Consider the following 25,195-nt stretch of genomic DNA (forward strand, 5'->3'; position numbering starts at 1 on the left):
AATGCAAACAGAGCCGGGAACATTAATCCACTGCTTCTTTCTTGAAAGGCAAATAAGAGATTATCCAGGATTGCCTTCTGGTGATAAGCTAGTCTCCTGCCAGTTCTGAACACAGGAGTATCAAAAGTTCTTAATTCATAATTAAAAACATTTATAACTCCACTCGGAGTTGGTCTGCTTTTTGGCAAAGCAGCAGCCGTCAACGGTCTTGATGTGCCTTTACCGTCTGCCGTTTGAGACGGGCTAGCCAATCCTTTACCCTGGGATTGATCAGTTGAAGCCAAGCCTTTTGAGCTTAGCAGAAACCTTTTCAGGATTTTCTCCTTGGTTTCTTTTGGATCCTCTTCAGGTTCCTGTTCTTTCCCAGTTCTTCTGCTTCTGGGATTACGACCTTCGTCGTCTTCTCTTTGGCTGAACATTGCCAGTTCTCTGGTCAATGCGTCTGGAAGATAGTTCTTGTTACCTGCAATTAATTCAACAGTATAATCATATTGGTTAAGAAATAATTGCCAGTTTGCTAATCTTCCTCTATCAGCAGCTTTGTCAAGTTTAAAATTTTTAAAATTCTTTACTCTAGCACAATCGGTGCGGACAGTAAAGGTTTTTCCCAGATAAGCGGGAGAATTTAAAATCGTTTTCTTGACAGCTAAAATTTCTTTTTCCCCTGTGGGATAATTCAGTTCTGCAGGGCTGAACTTGCCACTACAAAATTTGCAGATCTTTTCAATGTTAGTTCCAGGCGCTCTCGCCAGAACAACACCGGACCAGTAATTATCGCTCGCATCTGTCTGGAGGATAATTTCATCATTCTCTTCTGGTTGTTGAAGAGGAGGGAGGTTCTTGCAGAGATTTTTTATCTGCTTCACGATCTTTTCATCATCTTCTGTGAAGTTCCATTTTCTTTTGGAACTTGTCTTGGGAGATAACATTGCTGTTAACCCTGAGATTCTAGGGATGAAATCTCTCCCATAATTTATGACACCAAGGAATCTCTCTAGACTCTTAGCATCAGGAATTTTGTCTGGGAACTTCCAGATCTTTTCAAGGATGTGAGGTTGGAGTTTTATGACTCCATTCTTGATGTTTATTCCTAGGAAATCAACTTCATCAAGGATAAAGAAGATTTTCTTCTCACCTAGGATAATTCCATGCTGAACTATCAGCTTTGTTACCTCGTGGAGGTGCTTCATGTGTTCTTCTCTGTTTTTGGAGAAGACCAGGATGTCATCTATGTAGACGACACAGAACTCCGCTACATGCTTGAAAATGTTGTCCATCTTTCTTTGAAATATTGAGGGAGCTTGCTTGAGACCAAAAGGCATTACCAGCCACTCGTAATGACCTTGTGGTGTTCCAAATGCAGTGAGAGGGATACTCTCAGGATGCATCTTGACCTGCCAGAAACCCGACTTTGCATCGAATTTCGAAAAGACTTTAGCTCCTCTGAGCTGGTTGATCAGGACTCTGACTTGAGCGATCTGATATCCGTCTTTGACAGTTTTCTTATTGACATCTCTGTAGTCAATAACCATTCTAGCTTTGCCTCGTAGATTCTCTGCATGATTTCTCACGTAGAATGCTGGAGCATGATGAGGGCTAGTGGACGGTTGAATTAATTTCTTCTTCAGGAGATCTTCAATATCAATTCTGAATTCTTTTTGATCTTCCTCTTTGTACTGAGGAATGGCTTTGACATGGCAGATAGCGTTCATGTCATGCAATCTCAATTCACAGACCACTGGGTCTTTTTCCCAAAACTTCTGAGGATTTGTATCTACATTCTGTTCGAGTAGTTTCTTGATTTTCTCAAGAGTGGGAATTTGCTGAGACTCAAGCTTGTTCTGAAAGTGCTTGAGGTTGTGCTCATAGATGAAACTAGCTTCTTCATCTTCACTAGTTTCTTCTTCTTCTTCTTCTGAAGATTCTTCAACAAGCAGTTCTTCTTGTTGTTTGATTTGGAGTATGGGCTGAAATTTGGGTTTGTAGGGGGTAAGATCACCACTATTCTGTTGCGATCTCTGATAGTGAGTAGTAAAACCGGGACCAACCACACTGAATGCATGTGTGAGGCGGTCTGCCCAGAACACCCGTTCTCCTTTCTTGAAGCCTATCGCTTCTTCATCCTGAATGAATCGTTGTTGGAGAATAAAATCATTTCCCAACAAGAAATCAGATCCTTGGCCTTCAGACTGCCAAACATTCTGGATGATAAATGTTCCTCCACCAATGGTGATATGAACATTTTTTGCTACTTTCTTCATGGTGAGATGGCTTCCATCGAATGTAACACCAGTAGCTGACTTCTTTTTATCTTCTTTCCAGAGTTCGTCTGGAATTGCAAATCTTTTTGCAACAGTAAAACCTGATCCATTATCTACAAAAGCATGTAGATGATATTTCCTGTGATCAGGGAACTTGAGTCCGATCTCTATGTAGTTGCTGTATCTACTTGTAGAGACGACTTTCGATTGGTGAAGCTCATTTTCTTGAGCTTGTTCCTGGGGAATGAATGGTTTGCATTCTTCTGGAACATTTTCCTGAGTGGGTGATTTGTCATCATCATCCCAATCTGTAGGACTTATCTCTTTGCTGGCTGGACCAGTGAACCAGGGAGGAGGATCGTATCTGACCATATAATCAAACTTGCCGGAAGGTTGGCCAAGTAGATCCCATGTGTCAGTATTCTCCTGTCGTTCTAAGAGATGAACAGTTTCTGGTGGTTTCACCAGTTCTTCATTTTCTGGTATTTCAACCAGTTCAATTTCTTCATCGATCGTTTCTTCACCGATGATTTCTTCCTTTGTTTTTGAGGAAGAAGGTTGTTGTTCCACTGTTGTTTCTTGGAACACGGTTGTTGCAACTCCTTTTGCTTGTTCCATGGTTTCCTGGAACAGAGTTTCAACTTCTTTCGCTTTTTTCTCAGCGAAATATTCTTCATATTCTTGCTCAACCCATTGGCTGACAAGACCATTCTTGGTTTTTCTTCTTGCTTCAGCTATGAAGCATTCTTTGTGATAAGTCTTCTTAGACTCTTCGCAGAACATAGGGAGACCATTCTTTTCGTGACAAAAGCAGTAGTCACAAACGAATGAACCAGGGTTCACCTGATAAGAAGACATGAAGGATTCTGTCTTGCTTTCTTCCCAGTTTTTGACTTTCAAAACATTCATTTGTCTGGATTCGAAGTACTCTACTTCAGAATCATTCTCAGACTCTTCTGATGAACTTTCTTCTTCAGACCAGGCAGAGTAGACTGACCTGTCATCTTCTTCATCATCAGAATAGGCTATTTCGTAGCCTTTCATGTTTGCTACTTCTACTATTTGCTCGTATTCTTCAAAGAGAGCATTAGTAGATCTTTTACCCTTTTCCGGGCATTCATTGGCATAGTGCCCTTCAGCTTTACACAACCAACATCTGCAAGCTTTCTTGCTAGGCTGTTTATGCTGATGAGTATTCTTCTTTTTCTTGAAGAACTTCTTCTTTGGATCTTCATCCTGCTGCTTCTTGTAATTGGAGCTTTTCTTGAATCTCCAATTCTTCTTCTGATTACTCTTTTTGAATTTTTTAGAGTAATATTTCTTCTTTCTGTGGAATTTGGTGTCATGACATCCCCAGTTTGTGGGCATATCCAGTATTCCGTAACAGAAATTTTCAACTCCTTTGAGTTGCTTCTTGGCCATCTTAGCTCTAAGATTGGCTTTGCATTGCTCCTTCAGTAGTTGCCGGATTCTGTCGGCAATTCCTCCAACTGAAAATCTTTCAATTGGTTTCTCAGCTATGCTTTCTCTCACAGCTGTTCTCCATGGTTCAGGGAGCTTTCTGTGCAACAGATTAACTAGATCAGTATTCTCTAGTTCACCAATTGTACAGTAATATTCCTGAAATTCATTCAGGTATTCTTCAAAATATCTCATGTCACAGATTTTGAGAGCATAGATATTCGACTTTGCCGTTTCTTTGGCTTTCTCACTCAGATTTGAGAGATCTCCACAGAACTGATCGTACAGGGGTACTGCAAAATCATACGGAGACTTTGAATTTTTTATCTCTTCAAGCCAGTCTCTTCCTCTGGCGGTTTCTTTGAAAGATAGGTAGTACTTTTTTGCCACTCCGGTGAGAGTAGTCTCATAGTACACCTGCAAATCTGGTGCTTCAAATTTTCCAAGGGTAAGTGCAGAGGCCATCATCAGGCTGTCTACCCATTGGTCAATGGTTTTTCTTTTGTCTAGACTCTTGTCTAGATTCAACCAGATGCCATAGTTCGTGATCGGAACTCTTGGCAGATTGTCCTCGGGGACGAATCTTTGAGAATTTCTTTCTCCTTTTTTACCCGTGGGGGCTTTCTGAACTGGGAGTTTCATTTCCCTTGTTTCTTTTTTGATGAAAGTTCTGGAGCTTCCTCCTTCTTCCATTTCAACATCTTGGTAAGGAAAGACTTTTCTTGTCTTTCTGCATTTGAATTCTTTCATTTCCTCGATTAGTTTTTCTAATCGTTCAGGACTTTCACAATTCTCAGCTTCTTTGTAAAGATCATAGAGCCTCTCAGCTCTGAGCATATGGACTGGTCTGCATAGATCAGCTTCCAGATCTTCTTCTGATATTGGCTCTTCAGTAGTGGGTTTTGTACCACTGACACCGGCTTCTCTGGTGCTGTAGCTTCTTCTCAGAAGACTGCTGTTTATCCTGATGTTCTCAGGACAGACATCACTTTTTCTGTGATTGTCGAAGTTGAGGCTGATTTCTCCAGTGCGTCTACTCTCGTAGATCTTTGCTGATGCTCTCTCCGGTAGCTTTTTTGGACCGGATAGTTTCCATTCAAGAGGAAAAGTTACTTCATTCCAAGCAACCTTGTGAATCTGCTGTGAATGGTTCTTCTGGCTGGTGAGGAATCCAGTAGTGAGACCAGGGATGTTGGAGATCCTTGTCTTCGGTTCCACTGTGGTGCTCATCAGTTTATAGTACACTCTGTATACTATTGCCAATTCTTGCATTTCTTCTTTCATTGAGATCCCGTCTGTCTTGACTCTCAGTCTGAGGCAGTGGGCTGCATCCTTCAAGCTGGTTGAGAAGTTGGGGAAGCAGTTGAAATATGCTACCTGGTTGCATAGTGATGCTTCTAGAGTTCCCAACAGACTAGCTTGGAAGTCTGTCAATCTGTTGTCTTGCAGGACACATAGGACTGAACAGTTGATGCCTTCTCTTGCCAACAGTTTTATGCCGACTTGGACTGCTCCAATGTGCATAAATTGGTACTGCTTTGCTTGTGCTCTGGCAACTTCAGCAGGGGTGATCATCAAGAGATCTGTTTCTCCTGTTGTTGAGGGGGTTGTGAATTCAAGTACTTTGAAATGATGGCTATCCATCAGGTCAAATGTTCCCCGTCTGTAGATCTGTTTGAAATCTAGCTTTGGAATTGAGGAGTTTTTTACCTCATGCTCGATTTCATTGTATTCAAATTCTTCAGAATTCAGGAGTTGAACTCCTTTCTTTTTTCCAAAGATGCTTAACATCTTTATTTCTCTTTTTTCCGGGTTTTCATACCGGATACTAGTCTGACTAGTAGATGGTTCCAGAAAAATCATGCTAGGAACACGATTTGTATCTGGTTTTTCTAATGGTTTGAATCCATTAGTCTTCTTTTTTACTGTAGGCAATTTCTTGTCCTTCAGTATAGAATCCAGCGTTTTTTGCTGTTCTTTGATTTTTCTACTAACACTCGTTAGTTTTTCTTCTTCCGTTTTTGGAAGATCTTTGATATAATCCAGTTTGTTTTCCAATCTTTCCAATTGGTGGATTATAGCAGGAAATTTGTCTAGAGTCGACTGACATCTAGAGACTTCTAGTAACAGCTTCTGATATTTCTCATCAGAAGATTTCAGTAGAGAATTTATTTTCTCTAATAACAATTCTGACATTGTCCCCATTAAGGAGGGGTTCTCCTTGAGCTGTTTTACAAGCTCTGATACCAGTGAGGTGCGGATCTAACCAATGCTCAAATAATTCAGAGGTTTTTGTTCCTCTTCCAGAACATATAAGAGATTTTCTATCTCTTCTTCTATTTTATAGATTCTAGTCTGTAGTCTATAAATAATATCCCAGTAATTGGGAGATTCTCTATCAAGGTTGTCCCGATAGGTTTTCAATTTTCTCAGTTTTTCTCTCTCTTTCTGCAGTTCTTTAGTAGTATGTTTGCATATAGCTACTAACTCAAGTCTGTCTACAATTGAAATTATGAATAGTAAATCGTACTGTTTACCTTTCGAATTAGAGGATGACTGTCAGCTTCATATATATATTCAAATGAAACAAACTCTGATGGGCCCACCACGTTTCTAAAACAACATATATAGTATAGAGACTTATGAAAGAGACATATGCAGATGCAGACTCTGACAGACCAAAACAACAAAGGGGTACTAATGGTAGGGATTTTGAAAAGATGGGTAGGTAGGAAAGAAAATGAGAAAAAGTTGTGTAAAAGGGAACAAAAATAATACACTGGGGTGTATGAGAAGTATTTTCCCAGATTTGGGGTGTATGAGCATTAACCCTTTATTATATTAAAAGTAGAATTTTGCAGCGGTACGTATCTGTAGAATTTGCTTAAGGACTGTAGTAGTCATCACCCTAAAAACATCAATTTACAGTTTTGCACAGAAGTTGATGAATGCGTAAAATGACCTCTCAAACAGCTAAACACGATCAAGACGCATGAATAAGGGAGGACAGACTTTTCTTCTACTAATTTACTAGCTAATTAATTCGTCAACACGTCGTCATAGTCTATTATCTTGTTTGTCTGATATTTGGCTTGCAAGTCTTTGAATGATCATGCCCCACTTCCTACTCGAGAAAATTACAGTCAGTGAAATCAGAGAAACCCATCCATACACAAATTTCTATAAGCAGATTAGCGATGGAGATTCTATCTATCAGACACCTCCACTTTTCCTTAATTCTCCTGCTATCATGAAGAACCTAATCATCAAGTACCTTTGTACAGTAAATATCATCAAACCAGTTCACTCTACCTTCCCGTGTTCCTGCACATCGTAGCTCAATTCGTGGTCAGTGATCCGCAATTGAATGTAAACTTGATTGGAATGACCCTTTCAAATCACATAAAGAGATTTAAATCCTTGTAGTACCTTGACCAGTTACTTATCACCAACGTGGTAGAACTTTCATGTGGATTTTTTTACTGCAAAATGCAACACAAGAGTTGCTGATACAAGGCATTCATCATTTAGAGTTTAGAGTAGGGGTGGGCGCGGTGCGGTTTGGTTCAGTTTAAGACTCAAACCGCAACCAAACCGTTTTTTTTTTGTTGGCCTATATATCAAACCGCAACCGCATTACAAAAGGGATGAACCGATTGTTTCGGTTACACCATTTTTCTGTGCGGTGCGGGTCGGTTTCAGTTTGGACCAATTTATTAATTTCAACTAGAAAGAGAAAGAGAGGGCCAAAATCATGCTTATTTTTACCTAACAGTTTCAATAAAGCATAAATAAATTTTGAATGCATTTAGAGTTCACACAAATTGACAAATGTCACTCAAATATCAAGCAACTTGCAGAAAGACCATATTTGAACACTTAACAAACCCACATATATATATATATATATATATATATATATATATATCAATGATCAAGCAAACATAGCAACTGATTACAAACTGAAAACCTAAACAAAAATAGATTTCTTATATATTAAAAACCAACATTTCCATCAATAGAGAAATAATAAATAAATAAAATGTAATTAAAATAATTCGGTGCAGGTCGGTTTAAATCGGGCGGTTTATGACCCGAAACTGCAACCGAACCGCTTTTATGCAGTTCTGTACGGTGTGACCATGAAACGACACCGTTTTAGTTCGGTGTGGTTCGGGTCGGTAACCGCATTTTCGATACAAAGTGCCTAATATCGGGTCGGTAACCGCATTTTCGATACAAAGTGCCTGCATTGTCTGTCTCCGAGGAACTAATATCGCCTAATCCCTTTCTCCTTAAAAAAATAAAAAATAAAAAAAAAAAAAAAAAAAAGATACAAAGTGCCCACCCCTAATTTAGAGAGCCAAGAATCATAAACACCTTTGTTCCTATTGTTGGATGTCTTGTTCGTACACATATATCTTCCCTTTCTTTAGATCGTAAAATTGGGAGTGTGGATTTCACCCTTATTATTTGATCGATGTGGATTGCAAGCCTTCGCTACTAAATTTTGACTTGTTAGCATTGGCTATCCAATTGTGACTTGCAAGTCTTCCAATCAACAAGTATGCAATAACGTGCCTGTAAACTGTTACCAACAAACCAACTATCACTCCCACTCCTCTTTACCTTTCTTTCCTTCTTCATATTGTCACCCTACTCGTGTCCGGTGATTCGCGGCCTTCCTACCATTTATGTTTGATAATGACTCTGGTCGTTTTCTAAATGAAAGACTTTACAAGTCATCGGCTCCAGTATGTGTAGAGAATTTGCTCAATTTGCAGACCTCACACGAAAAACATCAATTTGCAGAGAATAGTCTAGCAAGCTCGATCAACACGCATAAAGTAAGGGAGGACAGATTCGTCAACCCCATTGCTTTCATAGTCTAGCAAGTCTTTGATGATCATGCCCCACTTTCGACTCAAGAATTACAATCAGTGGAATCAGAGAAACCCAACCATACACAGATTTTTAGCATGAAGAACCTAACCAACAAATACCTTTGTACAGTAAATTCCATGAAACCAGTTCTTGGTCCTCTCTACCTTTCCTTGTTTCTGCACATCGTCGCCCAATTCGTGGCTGGTAATTCTCAACATATCTACACTCCGGTTGAAGATATCACCATTGCCTGTGGCAATTCCGGCACCCAAATCAATAAGTTTGATAACCGAACTTGGAGCGGAGATATCAACTCAGAATTTTGCCCCTTTGAACAAGACCAAGTTGGTAACAATACATCCCAAGTCAGAAAAGCACCATCATCGTCCTTCACAGGCAGAGTGCCGTACACCACCGCGAGGGTTTCTCACTCAACATTCACCTACAGATTTTCGTTAACTACGGGCCAGAAGTTCATACGCTTGTATTTCTACCATGCATCATATGCTGACTTTGACCGCTCCAAAGCCCTGTTTTCCGTTGAAGCAGGTGATTATACCCTTCTCCAAGATTTCAATGCTTCAGCCACTGTGGATGCTGCTGGGGTGGAGACGATATACAGAGAGTTCTGTTTGAACATTTATGATGGAGATCAGATTCTGAGCATTACATTCACTCCAAGCAAAGCCAAGCAGGCATATGCCTTTATCAATGGAATCGAAATTGTGTCCATGCCGACCTATCTTTACTACACTGCAGCTCAGAGCAATGCGGCTCATTATATAGGCGGGGGAGACAGATTTCCTATTCAGGAGAACACTGCTATGGAGATGGTTTACCGAATCAACATCGGTGGCAGCTCAGTCTCATCCAGTCAAGACACTGGAATGTACCGCAATTGGAATGGTGATGATGTGACCTACTTGGATGAATTAAGTAGAAGTCTAACCGTTTCACCGTCCAACCCAAGCATTCAACTCAAGTTTGCCAAAATACCTGAATACAGTGCGCCAAAAGAAGTTTATCAAACAGGCCGGTCAATTGACTCCAACAAGACAAACAACAAGAGCTACAATCTCACCTGGGAATTTCCTGTAGATTCTAACCGTCCCCACCTGGTTAGGCTACATTTCTGTGAGCTTGAGCCCGAAATTACCAAGATAGGAGAGCGGACTTTTCTAATTTACATAGGGAATCAAGCCGCGGATACAGCAGACATAGTCGAATGGAGTGGTGGAAATGGGATACCAGTATACAGAGACTACGTGGTGGTCTTGTCTAACCCAGTAAGGCAGAAGAATGTAAGTCTTTCTATCACACTGCAAGCATTCCAAATGGATTGGATGATTAAATACAAGAATGCAATGTTGAATGGGCTCGAAATCCTGAAATTGATCGACTCAAAAGGCCCTCAAGCCGGAAGCAGCACCAACCCGAAGCTGACACCGCTAAGCCCAAGAACTTCAAAGAGTTCAAGTTCTGCGCTTGCCATCGTTGCTGGTGTAGTTTCTAGCACAGTAGTATTTTCTGCCCTTGGATTCTTGATTTTCAGGCAAAGATGGAAAGTCAAGGACTCCGGCTCCAGCCACAGGACAATGAAGTTAACAATGACCCCCAGCTCATCTTCACCGTCATATTTGTGTCGCTACTTTTCACTGGCAGAGATCAAAGCCGCCACCAAGAACTTCAACCATACTTTCATTATTGGTGTTGGAGGATTCGGCAATGTGTACAAAGGATGCATCGATAGTGGAGCCACTCTCGTTGCAATTAAACGACTGAAACCTGAGTCATCCCAGGGTGCCCATGAGTTCAAGACAGAAATTGAGTTGCTCTCCCAACTTCGTCATCGCCATTTGGTTTCACTTATTGGATACTGTACTGATAAAGGTGAGATGATCTTGGTATATGATTACATGGCCCGTGGATCCCTCCGTGATCATCTCTACCACACCAATAACTCCACTCTTTCTTGGGAACAACGGCTTCAGATTTGTATTGGCACGGCTCAAGGGCTGCAGTACCTTCATGGAGGTGCCAAGGGAACCATCATTCACCGTGACGTGAAGAGCACAAACATCTTATTGGATGAGAAATGGGTGGCCAAGGTTTCAGATTTTGGGTTGTCAAAAATGGGGAACCCCAACATGTCCAAGACCCACATAAGCACGGTAGTGAAGGGCAGTTTCGGATATCTAGACCCAGAATACTACCGACGACAAAGATTAACTGAGAAGTCCGATGTGTACTCATTTGGTGTGGTTTTGTTTGAGGTACTATGTGCAAAGCCAGCTGTGATAAATACAGAGGAGATGAGGCAAATGAACTTATCTGAGTGGGCCAAAAGCTGTCATCACAAGGGGGAACTTGATCGAATCATCGACCCAAGCTTAACGGGTAACATTGCAACCGAGAGCTTGAATAAATTTGTTGATATTGCAATGAGCTGTGTGCATGAAAATGGTGTTGAGAGGCCGTCAATGGATGATGTTCTTAGGGGGCTTGAGCTTGCGTTGCAGATTCATCATAGCCAAGAGAGTGATATCAACTCCATTGAAAGGAAGGTAGAAACTGAAACAAGTAGTGGAGAACCAAGTTGTGCGACCAAAGATTCCATTACATGTATATCTGGGACAATCTTCTCTGAGATCAACCATCCAAGTGGGAGATGATGAGCATCTTTTTGAACAATGAGATGAATCTGAATAGAATTATGATATCAGTGTTGGGAAAATATGTTGCATCTTCAACTCAATCTGTAGTAAAACCCAATTGAATGTAAACTTGATTGCAATGACTTTCAAATCATATTAGAGATATCTTAATCCTTGTAGTACCCGGACCATTTACTTATCACCAATGTAGTAGAACTTTCAGGTGGATTTTTTTACTGCGATACAGCACAAGAATTTCTGAAATACAAGGCATTCATCATTTGAAGAGCCAAGAATCACAAACATCTTTGTTCCTATTGCTGGATGTCTTGTTCGTACACATATTCCGTTTGTTTGTTGATGCTATAGTGAGGTAGAGACAGAGGTGATTCAAATTCGAAATAATGGCGAAAAATGCTTGAACAACCACCCATCAGCAATTTAAATTAAGATAAAGACTTAAAAGTGTGGTCCAAGCTACATACCAGTGCAAAGGAAAATGGGAACTTCCTAACGAGGTTCCCTTACCCCGTCTTCGAGCCATGTTTCGATCAACGGTCAGAGGCGGAGAGACTTTTCTAATTGGCTGTTACCCATTAATCAATTTGTCAATCCCATCCCCTACTCCAAAAGAAAATAAGCACTACAGGTCGAAGTCATTTTGTTGACGGATGGGTGCATCTTTAATTTAGAGGACTTGAGGCCTTGAGCTGCTGAGCAAACTTTGGCCTGCAATTATTTGTTCAACATGCCATACATATCCAGAAGTACCTTTCCTCCGAAATCCTAAACCCTAACCCTCTTTTTTCTTGGTATTTACGATGAAACCAATTCTCACTCTGCTTTACCTTTTCCTGTTTGTGTATGTTGTCACCCTGTTGGTGGCCGGAGATTTGGCATCTACGTACACTCCGGTGGAAAATATCACCATTGCTTGTGGCACTAATGGGACTTTTGACCCTTATAGAGATTGGAGTGGAGATATCAATTCGAAATTCTCGCCCATTGGCAGCACCACCCAAGTCAATACTTCGACCTCCGATTACTCCTATTACTATAGTGATGACGTGCCATACTACACAGCGCGGCTTTCTCACTCGGAGTTTACTTACAGTTTCAATCTCACGGCCGGCCAAAAGTTCATACGGTTGTACTTCTACCCAGCATCCTACACCAACTTCAGCCGCTCCAAAGCTCTCTTCTCCGTCAAAGCCGGTGACTTTACCCTTCTTGACAATTTCAATGCTTCTGCCACTGCTGATGCTTCTGGGGAGAGTAGGTTATACAGAGAATTCTGTTTGAACGTTGACGAAGAACAGAGTCTAAAGACTTTCAACATCACATTCAGTCCAAGCAAAGATGCCTACGCATTTATCAACGGTATTGAAATCGTGTCGATGCCAACCAGTCTTTACTACTCTGCAGCCAAAAGCGAGGGGTTTCGGTACGTCGGAGACAGCCAACTTCATCGCATCGAAAACAGCACTGCTCTGCAGACGCTCTACCGACTAGACATCGCTGGTGGAGGCCCAACCTTATCCTTTCAATACCCCTCATCCTATGAATACATGTACCGTTCCGATGACGTGTACCGCTGGTGGAATATTTCCGATGACGTGTACTTGGATAGTTTAAGCAAAACAATCAGCGAGCTACCATACAACGATACAATCCAGCTCAAATTTGTTAAAATTCCTGAGTACTCGGCACCAGAATATGTTTACCTTACAGGCCGGTCCCTAGGGATGGAGAAATACATCAACAAGAGCTACAATCTCACCTGGAGATTTCCCGTAGATTCTTCATTCCATTACCTTGTGAGGCTGCATTTCTGTGAGCTTGAACCAAGTTTTACCCAGTCCGGGGACAGAAAGTTTCAAATCAATATAAACAGCCAGACAGTTGAAGAAGGAGCAGACATAATCCAATGGAGTGGTGGAAATGGGATTCCAGTTTACAGAGACTACGTAGTGTACATGTCTGGCCCTGAAAATGAAAAGAACGTAGATCTCTCTCTCACTCTTGCAGCAGATGAGAAGAGCTCATATAATGAGGCAATCCTGAATGGGCTTGAAATCTTTAAACTACTTGACTCAAATGTCTCATATGACGCCCGACGCAATCCTGATTCACTGCAATTGAAAAGACCAAAAAAGTCGAGTGAGTCAACTCCTACGGTTGCCATTGTTGCTGGTGTCATTTCCAGCATAATTGTGTTCTCGGTGATCGGATTCTTGGTCTTCAGGCGAGGATGGAAAGCTAAGGACTCAAGATCCAGCCACAGGACGAAGAAGTCAATGAAGGTCTATAAGTCATCTTTACCGACTAATTGTCGTCATTTTTCACTGCCAGAGATCAAAGTCGCCACTGAAAACTTCAATGCTACTTCTATTATTGGAGTTGGAGGATTTGGCAATGTCTACAAAGGACGGATTGATGGCCAGGCAACCCTTGTTGCAATCAAGAGGCTAAAACCGGATTCATCACAGGGTGCCCATGAGTTTAAAACAGAAATTGAATTGCTCACCCAAATCTGTCATCGCCATTTGGTGTCTTTGATTGGATATCGTAATGGTAAAGGTGAGATGATCTTAGTGTATGATTACATGGCACGTGGGACACTCAGGGACCATCTCTACAACACTGAGAACCCACCTCTTCCTTGGAAAGAACGGCTACAGATTTGTATTGGCGCAGCACAAGGGTTGCAGTACCTTCATAGTGGTGCCATGGGCACCATCATCCACCGTGACGTGAAGAGCACTAACATCTTATTGGATGAAAACTGGGTGGCCAAGGTTTCAGATTTTGGGCTGTCGAAAGGCACGAATCACATGTCCAAAACCCACATCAGCACTCTGGTGAAAGGCAGTTTCGGGTATCTGGACCCAGAATATTTCCGAACACAACATCTGACTCCTCAATCAGACGTCTACTCATTCGGTGTAGTGTTGTGTGAAGTATTGTGTGCGAGGCCTGCTGTGATACATACGGAGGAAATTAGGCAAGCAAACCTGGCTGAGTGGGCCAAGAGCTGTCATCAGAATGGGGAACTTGATCAAATCATCGATCCAATTTTGAGAGGTAACATCACAGCCGAGTGCCTGAATAAGTTTACTGAGGTAGCTATCAGTTGTATGCATGATAATGGAACAGAACGGCCGTCCATGACTGATGTTGTTAGGGGGCTTGAGCTTGCCTTGCAGCTTCAGCAGAGTGCAGAAGGGAATATCAACTGCATTGAAAGAAATGTCGAAACTGAAACAAGCAGCAGTGAGAAAAGTTGTGCCACCAACGATTCCATTAAATGCATATCTGCGACAATCTTCTCTGAGATTAACAACCCAATTGGGAGATGATGAGCATCAATTCAAAGCAATGAGAGCAATCTGGACAGAATCATACCGGGTAAGTATTATCACATTAAGTATTTCAACTGGATTTGCTAGGAAAAACAATAGAATGCAAAATTACTTGCAGTCCCAGCACATTACACTTCATTCTATATCCCTATGGTAGTCCTAGCATTACTTTTCATCAATGTACTATATAGTTTACGAAGCTTATTACTGCTGAATGCAACAGAAGAGTTGCTCATGATAAAAGAAAGTCATCATTTGGAAAGCAAAGAATGATAATACATTTGTAATGACAAAGACTCTTTTCATGTCAAAAATTTCCTACAAATTTCATTCAAAAGTCCAAATGGGAAATAATGAGTCATTATTACTGGTACAACCTCCCATCTATAATTCATAATAAAGAGAGTGGTCTAAACTAACACACCTGTGATCGCCGAAAATCGGAAGTTCCCAACCAACGACCAAATCTTCCCAATTCCAATTCCAATTCAAATTATAACAAAAGCAAAGAGGAATAATTTTCTGCTTTTCCAAAATTTGAATTCAAATCGAAATTACATGGATTGACCTGCATATCCCAGAAGTGATGATACCCAGAAAAGCTACAAACTTTGAGTTCCTGAGAGCACAAAAGTACTCCTCCCAGATTACCCATTTGCCAATTTCTGTTAACTCTCGTCTCGGCGAGCAAACGTCGGAGTGGGAAACGGTGCCGTTTCGATGTGATGCTGTGAATTGGGGGTTTTGATTTGGCCAAGGATGAGCATCTTAGGGAGGGTTATTTTGGTAATGTGGCTCTGCGAATACGAGAGAACGACATTTTTACTCTATTTCAATTTTCGCGCCTAACCAGCGAGGAAACAACACCATTAACGCTACTATTTTCGCGCTGGATTTGGGTGCCAAGTAAACCAACCTGAATTTTTGCCCGGATATTCAAAATCAACGATTTTATTCTATTTTGATCCAAATAATCGACCGTGTTTATATAATTTACATTATCATTTATCAAGACTTCATTTTACCAATTAAAATAAAACAATTAAATATTTTAAATTAAGGATCCTTGACCCAAAGTACTAAAATTGACCAAACTTAACACATTTAGCCTAACAACAAATTTTTATTTCCAGTTACCCCCATTTTAAGCAAAATAACAATTTTTCCCTTAATATAATTAATAAACTACATTTTATGCCACTCTTCTAATGTAGGACAAGAATGGACCCAGTTTAGCCGAAAAACTATAAAAGTAAAGAAGCGGTGTAGAATCAAGAAGAGTGATTGGAAAATAGGTAACTCACGCGTAATCAGGTTACTAGCCGCTGGAATATTCAAGAAGATTTGGTTTTGGACTTTTCAGGTTTCTCGTGCGAAAAGTTAGGTTTTGATTTTGAATCAGATTTGACTAACTTTTGGCCAGAATGTCCGTTTGAAACGCATGATACCTTTCCAGAATGGGAACGACGAGATCTTCAAGACTCAATTTAGTGAGCCCTATCAGATTTAAGCCAAAATGTATCGTCTTAATTATCCGATTCGTTATTTAATATTTTTATGTTAGTTTTACATTCTTTTTATTTTAGGTTTTCTAGTTTATTTTGGATTTGTTTTGTTTTAATCCGTGGGCTTTGAAACATTCTTAGTCGCCCTAGGGTTTCTTTTCCCATATATAAGCAACCTTAAACGGCTGCAGAACTATCTTTTATCATATTATCAATCAAAATTGAGAGTTTTCTCTTTTATCTCTGGTGGACTCCATAATCTTTGTTTTAGGTTTATTGCTTGTAAACCTAGGGTTACTTCCGCCTGCATCATTTGGTATCAAAGCGGGTATCGCCCGCTCCTTAGCAGACGACGATTCAAGGGAGAAGTTCACTACCACCAACCTCAACGACGCTGGTCGTAGAGTATCTATCAAAAAAAGTTTCGTTCAAGAGGAATATGCCATGGGATTAGCCCTAGGACAACCTCATCAATCCAAAAAAAAAAAAAAAGAAGAAACATGGAACATTGGATATTCACAACGCCGGATTACGACGACTTCCGAACTACATGTGTCATCAAAGACAAGGTATACTCTGTAATAATTGACAGTGGTCTACGAGAGAACTTTGTAGCAAACAAAGTTGTGGATTATTTTCAATTACCGACAGTGAAGCTGAGTGATCCATACTAGATTCCATTTGGAGAGGATGAATATGCAGAAGTAACAGAGGTTTGTAAAGTTCCTGTCTCTATGGGAAAATTTTATAAAGAAGAGATTACTTGTCATCTGATTGACATGGACGACACTAATGTGCTTTTTGGAAGACCATGGCATGAAAGCGTCAAAGGTGGTTATTGTAAAGACAACACATATTTATTTAGGTGGGAGTCATACAAAATTAAAATCAAGCCTGGAATGAAGAACATCAAGAATTATCCTTCTAAGGTTTTCTAGAAGAAGTTAGAGTCCAAGTTTTCTTTGCCGGTTGAGATTAATAGTTTAATTGAAGAAAAGCCAGAAGAATTTCTAATGGAAGAACCTCCACAAGAATTCATGGATGAAGACCAAGAAGAGGTTAAAGATGAAATTGCTCATGAAGACATGGTTATTTGTACTGATGAAGTCTTGAAGCCTAAAATAAATCATTCAGAGCCAGATGTTATGCAAGAGTACAACCTTGAGAGCTGTGAAGAATCTACTAAGGTTGCCTATAACAGACTCATCTATGGTGTTGGGTTCATGATTGTGTCATCAGAATATACAGAAGATCCAGCCAATAATCCACATGTCCAATTGTCTAATTTTTTCTCAGGTCTTTTGTCTACCTATTCTTGTCCTTTATTCAAGAGGAACTCAAGGGCGAGTTCTTTCATAGTGGAGGAGAATGATGTAGGACAAGAATGGACCCAGTTTAGCCGAAAAAACCATAAAAGTAAAGAAGCGGTGTAGAATCAAGAAGAATGATTGGAAAATAGGTAACTCACGCGTAATCAGGTTACTAGCCGCTGGAATATTCAAGAAGATTTGGTTTTGGACTTTTCGGGTTTCTCGTGCGAAAAGTCAGGTTTTGATTTTGAATCAGATTTGACTAACTTTTGGCCAGAATGTCCGTTTGAAAAGCATGATACCTTTCCAGAATGGGAACGACGAGATCTTCAAGACTCACTTTAGTGAGCCCTATCAGATTTAAGCCAAAATGTATCGTCTTAATTATCCGATTCGTGATTTAATATTTTTATGTTAGTTTTACATTCTTTTTATTTTAGGTTTTCTAGTTTATTTTGGATTTGTTTTGTTTTAATCCGTGGGCTTTAGGGTTTCATTGTTAGTCGCCCTAGGGTTTCTTTTCCCATATATAAGCAACCTTAAACGGTTGCAGAACTATCTTTTATCATATTATCAATCAAAATTGAGAGTTTTCTCTTTTATCTTTGGTGGACTCCAGAATCTTTGTTTTAGGTTTATTGCTTGTAAACCTAGGGTTACTTCCGCCCGCGTCATCTTTTCTCTCCCCCAGCATGTCACACACACACACACTCTCTCTCTCTCTCCTCGTCGGAGTTGATGTCAACCGGCCAGCTTCCTCCCGTCATTCGTTCCCCGCACCAACAAGCCAGACCTCTTGAATCTCCGGCTTATCACCACGATGATCTCATGCTGCTCTTAATCTAATTCCAGCAAGCTCCATTCGTTTCAGCAGGTGAAAGAATTGTAGCCAGATCCGAAGACGTGCTTTATAGAATCAACACTGAAGATTCCAGTGCGACTCAAAGTCCGACTTATTCTCTACCACCGGTGATAGGAGCATTTTAATGTGATATTTTAATAGTTAATTCCTCACATTTTGCTTAGTTAATTCCTTAACTGAATCGATTTTTAATTCAATTTCTATTTTTAGGTACATTGGAGTAGATGAAGGTGAAATGAGCGTTAGGTCCATAATTACCTGGAAATGATGGAGAAAAATGGAAATGTACTAAAAGATCAATTTTACACATATTCCTACTCCGGCTAGGAGAAACCAAGCCAAGCAAAGAAGAAGGAGCGGCCTCCTGACCAAATGAACTTCAAATGAGCTGAAACCTTCCAGATCCATTCTAGACACCCAAAGGAACATTTCTTATGAAGAGTGCCAGAGCAAACTATGAGTGGAAGGCCTTCAAACAATCAGCCCAATTTTCTACAGAAGCAAAACCGGAAAACTGGACCTGTAAGAGGTCCAGCAGCATTTCCGGCCCAACCACATGGCAATACATTCTGAAATTTTACCACAATGATCTACACTCATAGTGGAACATTTCATATGAAGAAGTCAAAGGCTAAAACTGAGTTCTTAGTGGAGATAAAAATTAAAGGAATAAAGGAAGAGAAAGTGATCTCACCTAACAAATCCACTAAGTGTTTAAGTGCTCTCACCTAACAAATCCACCAAGTGTTTAAGTGCTCAAACCTAACCCATTATGATTTGTTTAAAGGCCAAATAGTGTTGCTTGGAAGCCTATAAATAGAGACCAATTCACCATTTCATAGCACCAATTCCTTCATCCATCTCATCTTCTTTGTCTCTCCATTTCCTTTCCATTTTTCTCTCAATTCTCTAGTTTTAAGTTTCTGCATTTTTATGCAAAGAGAAGAAGAGAAGAAGAAGCCATGAAGCCTACTAGCCGTCATCATCCACCTTGTGCCGTGATAGTGAAGTCTTGCTTTAAAGATTCAAGATCAACGTCTCAAGCTCTTCATCATCCACTCCCTTCATGGTGTAATTCTATCTTTTTCCTTGTAATTTCTTTTGGTTTTCTTTGTTTAGATTTGTAGAACTATGAATTCTAGTTAACAAATAATGTTAAGGGCAAAGTTTAAAGCCCGTTTATATGTTTTGAGATAAAGTTGTGATTTCTATATGTTGATTTTTATGTTGCTTATGTGGGTTTGTTTAATTAAATTTGCATGATAGAAAACTTTTGTATTTTAATCTTATGTGGTTGCAAACACTTAGGGTTTTGATATAATTGGTGCTAGGTTTAAGAACATGAAATCGACTTTTCGTTTTGTGTAAACTTGAATCAAAGTAGTAAAGGTTTTGTGCAAAGACCGAATTTAATTAAAGAGGATTGCAATTAGGTGGACTTTTCCATACTAAGTTGTACACTTGAGTTGATAGCCTTTCTCTATGTCTAATGCGTTGAACATGTCATGATTGACTAGCTTTCTAGGGCTTGATTGCATGTTTGATAGGATTAATCTAGGTGCTTTCGCTTAGGTTAATTAGCATTGAAAAGTAAAATATGGGAAATCATTTGCTTTCGAATGTTTCACATGATCAACTCCTCTCTCATGACATTTAAAATCAACTATAGGAATTGTAATTGGATTTCTTGCATATGGATGTGGTTTTGATCTTTGTTCTCTCACTCCATTTGTATTTTTATGTTTTTGCATTTTAATTATTTTGTTAACTTAGTTTTATTTTCGAAAAAAAAAACCAAAAACAAAATCCCCCCTTTTTCGTAAATAATGTTTATACTTGTGAATATTATACTTTGTTTTAATTTTAATTGTTTAATTGTTTGACAATGACAGGTGTACCCTCAATCCCCGGATAGAACGATCCCTACTTACTTATATTACTAACGACATTTCAGGGTTAAATTGTGCGCTTCCCAAAAGCGACATCAACCGGCCTCGTCAAGCTCGACTCTGGAGTGAGATTTCCAGATATGTGCAACGCTGATTTCTGGGTTTCCTGCGATTTGGTGCCAAGAGTTATTTCTGGGTGCCCAAATCAGATTTTTTTTTTTTTTTAAGTAATGTTGCAGACGGGAAAAAAAAATTTGAATGTCTATTGGGGGGCAATAGACGTTTTGAATTGATATAATCTTTTTTTTGTCTTTAATCAAAGTTTTATCTGTCTAAATTTAGGGAGATTAGTTCTCATTCTAGCAACTGAAAGTCCTATTGAAGGGCAATAGACGTCTATTGGAGGGCAATACATGGCTGATAGACATCTACTGGGGGGCAATAGACGTCTATTTGGGGAAATAGACCTTTATTGCCCCTCTATTGGGGCAATAAACCTTTCCGATGAGGTTTTCGTAAAAGTCCGGTGAGCGGCGGCCGGTGACCGGAATCCGGCGAAAGTTGGCCGGATTCCCGCTGCCGGCAACCTGTGACGGGGCTCCGGCGAAGTCTCCTATAGTTTCTCTCTCTTTCATTTGTTTTTCTCTCTCTAAGTAACAAAAGGGTGAGGATAAAATGGTATTAAAAAAAATATAAAAAACAAAAAAAAAATCTTAATGGGGTATTAAGAAAGATCTTCTTAGAGTGTTTTGGGTAAGAGAGAGTTAAAAAAACTTAATGGGGTAAGTGGGAAAAAATCTCTAAAAATTGTGTAAATAGACAAAAACCCTTAAATTAAAGGTAAATGATTATATAGTCTCAAATCAGTACATGTCTTGTGAACGGAATTAATGTGATGCATCCACATAATAGACTTGTTGATTAGTCAATTTTTCTGCTATGTATTCAAAATGAACGATTTTATTCTATTTTGGCCCAAATAATTGACCGTGTTTATATAATTTACATTATTATTTATCAAGACTTTATTTTGTCAAATAAAATAAAACAACTAAATATTTTAAATTAAAGATAAATGATAATATAGTCTCGAATCAGTACATGTCTTGTGAACAAAATAATGTGATGCATTGACATAATAGACTTGTTGATTAGTCTACTTAAAATAATTATTTTTCTACTATGTATTCAAAATGAACGATTTTATTCTATTTTGGCCCAAACAATTGACCATGTTTATATAATTTACATTATCATTTATCAAGACTTCATTTTATCAATTAAAATAAAACAACTAAATATTTTAAATTAAAGATAAACGATTATATTCGAAAGAAATCCTACTCTTAACAGAGAGTCTTCAAATGTGATATAAGACCTTTTCCAATTGCAAAAAAAGTCGAATCGTCAAGTCCACTACCCGTTAGATTCAATGATCATGCCCCCCTTCTCCTCCAGAAATTTCAATCAGAGAACCTTCACCTACCTATGTTTCAGTTGCTGTATATCATGAAAATCGTCCAACTCCCAATTAAGCAACAACAAAAACACAGTTATTAGTTTATTACCATGGAACCGATTCTCATTTCTCTCTACCTCTCCTTGTTTCTCCACATCCTCACTCTCCTAGAGGCCGGTCAGTCGCCACCTATATACACTCCGCCGGATGATATCACCCTCGACTGTGGCAATTTGGGGCAACACTCGAATAGCTATGACCCCAGGATTTGGAGTGGAGACATCAACTCAACATTTTCCCCCAAACAAGATGGTGACAGTAACGCCACATCCCAATTCAGAAAAGCACCTCCGTCGTTATCACAATCCGCCAGCCAAGTCCCTTACACCACTGCCCGCCTTTCTTACTCGGAATTCACTTACAGAATTCCTCTTTCTCCCGGGAAAAAGTTCATCCGCTTGCATTTCAACCCGGCTTCATACCCAGACTTCCACATCTCCAACTCCCTCTTCTCTGTCACAGCTAGCCACTCCATCCGCGGCTACATCCTCCTCAAAGACTTCAGAGCTTACATCACTGCCGACGATGCTTACAGGGAGATGCCGCTCATGAGAGAATTCTGCGTCAACATAGAGACACAACATAGTTTGAACATCACATTCAGTCCCAGCAAAGATGCATACGCTTTCATCAATGGGATTGAAATCGTGTCTATGCCGTCCAAAATTTACACCACTTCAGTTCTTTCCATCGGCAGTGATAGCCCTTATTCATTCGAAAGCAGAATAGCTCTGGACATGGTGTACCGAATCAACATAGGCGGAAAGCCAATCAACACTACTGAAGACACCGGAATGTACCGGAAATGGGACGCTGCCGACGACATGTATTTGGATGGTTTTAGTAAAAAATACAGCGTGCTAGCACAGAACAATACAGTTGAGCTCAATTTTGTCGAAACTCCAGAGTACTCTGCTCCAAAAGAAGTTTACAATACAGGTCGGTCCCTGTGGATGAACAACACTATCAACAAGAGTTACAATCTCACTTGGTCATTTCCTGTAGACTCTAGCTTCTCCTACCTGGTTAGATTGCATTTTTGTGAGTTTGAGTCTGACGTTACCAAGAGCGGAGAGAGGACATTTGTAATTTACTTAGCCAATCAAACTGCTGAACAAGGAGCAGACGTAATTCTATGGAGTGGTGGAAATGGGATACCAACACTCAGAGACTACACCTTGCTCATGTTGGGCCCTGGAAGCCAGAAAAAAGTTAATCTCTCTATTGCATTGCAAGCATCACGAGTAGATGGGTCAACCGAATACAAGGATGCAATGTTGAATGGACTCGAAATCTTCAAGCTAATTTACCCAAAAGGTGATCTCAAAACCAACCCAGACCCAACAATGACACCGCATGGTAAATCGTTTCCTGTGCTTGCCCTCGTTGCTGGTGTAGTTTCCAGCATACTTGTGTTCTCTGTCCTCGGATACTTTGTTTTCAGGAAAAGATGGAAAGTCAAGGACCCTGACTACAGGATAAGGAAGTTCACGACGACCCCTGGGTCATCATATCCGTGTCGCTACTTTTCACTGGCAGAGATCAAAGCCGCCACCAAAAACTTCAGTGATGCTTTTATCATTGGAGGTGGAGGTTTTGGTAATGTATATAAAGGATGCATTGATGGTGGTGCCACTCCAGTTGCAATCAAACGGCTGAAACCAGAATCATCCCAAGGTGTCCATGAGTTTGAGACTGAAATTGAGATGCTCTCCCAACTCCGTCATCGCCATTTGGTTCCACTCATTGGATGTTGTACTGATAAAGGAGAGATGATCTTAGTGTATGATTACATGGCACAAGGGACCCTCCGTGACCATCTCTACCACACTAATACTCCACCTCTTCTTTGGGAACAACGGCTTCAGATTTGTATTGGTGCAGCTAGAGGATTGCAGTACCTCCATAGTGGTGTGAAGGGCACCATCATTCACCGAGATGTGAAGAGCACAAACATCTTATTGGATGACAACTGGGTGGCCAAAGTTTCAGATTTTGGGCTGTCCAAAGGCACAACAAACATGGCCAAAACCCACATCAGCACGATTGTGAAAGGCAGTTTCGGGTATCTGGATCCAGAATACTACCGACGACAACATCTGACTGAGAAGTCAGACGTCTACTCATTTGGTGTAGTTCTGTGCGAAGTATTATGTGCAAGGCCAGCAGTGATACATACAGAAGAGCTGAGGCAAGCCAGCCTGGCTGAGTGGGCCAAGAGCTGTCATCAGAACGGAGAACTTGATCAAATCATTGATCCAAGTTTGAGAGGTAAGATTGCAGCCGGCTGCTTGAATATATTCTCTGATGTAGCCATCAGTTGCATGCATGATGATGGGACCGAACGGCCATCCATGAATGATGTTGTAAGAGGGCTTGAGCTTGCTTTGGACCTTCAACCGAGCGCAGAGGGGAACATCAACTGCACTGAAAGGACTGGTAAAACTGAAACAAACAGTAGTGAGCAAAGTTGTGCAAACAACAATTCCATTATATGCATATCTGGGACAATCTTTTCTGAGATCAACAACCCAAGTGGGAGGTGAGACTGTTACCTACAATTTTCTCCGGAATACAACCAGTTGTAAGGTAAGAAATATGCTACGTCTAATACTTCAATGAATGTAAACCCAGCAATGCAATATCAGTTGAAGTGAGTATTCAAATCAGATAACAGTGCATTCTAAATTATCATCCTTTGCAAAATTCCCACAAGTATCACCAATGTATAGAATTTCAGAAGCGACTATTTCCAGTCAAGTGAAACAGAAATGTCTGATGATATGAGCACTCAAATAATCATATAGAAAGGATAAAATGGTAATGCCTTTGTAATTGCACAAAATTTCAGTATAAATATCAAAATGAACATTATGGGAAGCATAAGAACCAGAACCCGAAGAACATTGCATGATACTAAATTAACATCACTTGCAAAAGATGTAGTAAATCGCCCGAAATCTCAATTCCTATTCTAAAACGAGCAAAAAAAACATTAACTTCTGCTTTTGGAAGTGAAAAAGAATACAAGGAGTATAACCTGCACATCTCTGAAGTGATACAGAACAAAGCTAGAGACTTCGAATTCCTAGAGATCACCCATGTTACCATAAACTGTATCTGGGTAGGACTTGGGGCTTCCATGCGGACCATGCGGTGGCGTTTTGATGGGAATTGGGAATTGGAGTATTAAGTCAATCGAGATTTGGGGTTTTAAACTGAGCAATTTGGGAGCCAACCAGGTTGGCTTCGGGTTCGAGTTCCAAGCAGTTCTTATCAACTCCGAATTTCAGATGGGCCGTCATAATAAGTATTTTCTGAAAAGCTTATTACAAGGAAATTGATGATAAGGGACATTGAACTATATTTTTTTAGTTACACGAGAGAAGATCAACTCGATCTAACATAGTCCCAACTCCCAACTCCCATGAATCATTTTCAGTTTCAGTCTTTATTGTTCAGTCAAATTTTGTAAATGATTGTAAATA

At 40.1% G+C, this 25,195-nt stretch overlaps 3 protein-coding genes across 3 annotated transcripts; all 3 read left to right on the top strand.

The window, feature by feature from the left end:
* The first annotated feature begins 8,474 nt into the window (after positions 1 to 8,474).
* On the top strand, positions 8,475 to 11,296 carry LOC112187403 (receptor-like protein kinase FERONIA). The gene has a single exon (XM_024326170.2). The coding sequence runs from the start codon at positions 8,702 to 8,704 to the stop codon at positions 11,276 to 11,278; it is 2,577 nt and encodes an 858-aa protein (XP_024181938.1). The 5' UTR covers positions 8,475 to 8,701; the 3' UTR covers positions 11,279 to 11,296.
* A 151-nt stretch (positions 11,297 to 11,447) lies between these two features.
* LOC112187404 (receptor-like protein kinase FERONIA) lies at positions 11,448 to 14,912 on the top strand. The gene has a single exon (XM_024326171.2). The coding sequence runs from the start codon at positions 12,082 to 12,084 to the stop codon at positions 14,617 to 14,619; it is 2,538 nt and encodes an 845-aa protein (XP_024181939.1). The 5' UTR covers positions 11,448 to 12,081; the 3' UTR covers positions 14,620 to 14,912.
* Positions 14,913 to 21,532: 6,620 nt separating this feature from the next.
* On the top strand, positions 21,533 to 25,163 carry LOC112187405 (receptor-like protein kinase FERONIA). Its single transcript, XM_040514671.1, has one exon. It carries the CDS (start codon positions 21,758 to 21,760, stop codon positions 24,251 to 24,253), a length of 2,496 nt encoding a protein of 831 aa, XP_040370605.1. The 5' UTR covers positions 21,533 to 21,757; the 3' UTR covers positions 24,254 to 25,163.
* The last annotated feature ends 32 nt before the right edge of the window (positions 25,164 to 25,195 follow it).

The sequence above is a fragment of the Rosa chinensis genome, chromosome 2, assembly GCF_002994745.2.
Source record: "Rosa chinensis cultivar Old Blush chromosome 2, RchiOBHm-V2, whole genome shotgun sequence".
Classification (NCBI taxonomy): Eukaryota; Viridiplantae; Streptophyta; class Magnoliopsida; order Rosales; family Rosaceae; genus Rosa; species Rosa chinensis.

What these genes read in the sequence shown, in the direction of transcription:
- LOC112187403 (XM_024326170.2), top strand. Translation starts at nt 8,702, where the DNA reads ATGAAGAACCTAACCAACAAATACCTTTGTACAGTAAATTCCATGAAA.
- LOC112187404 (XM_024326171.2), top strand. Translation starts at nt 12,082, where the DNA reads ATGAAACCAATTCTCACTCTGCTTTACCTTTTCCTGTTTGTGTATGTT.
- LOC112187405 (XM_040514671.1), top strand. Translation starts at nt 21,758, where the DNA reads ATGGAACCGATTCTCATTTCTCTCTACCTCTCCTTGTTTCTCCACATC.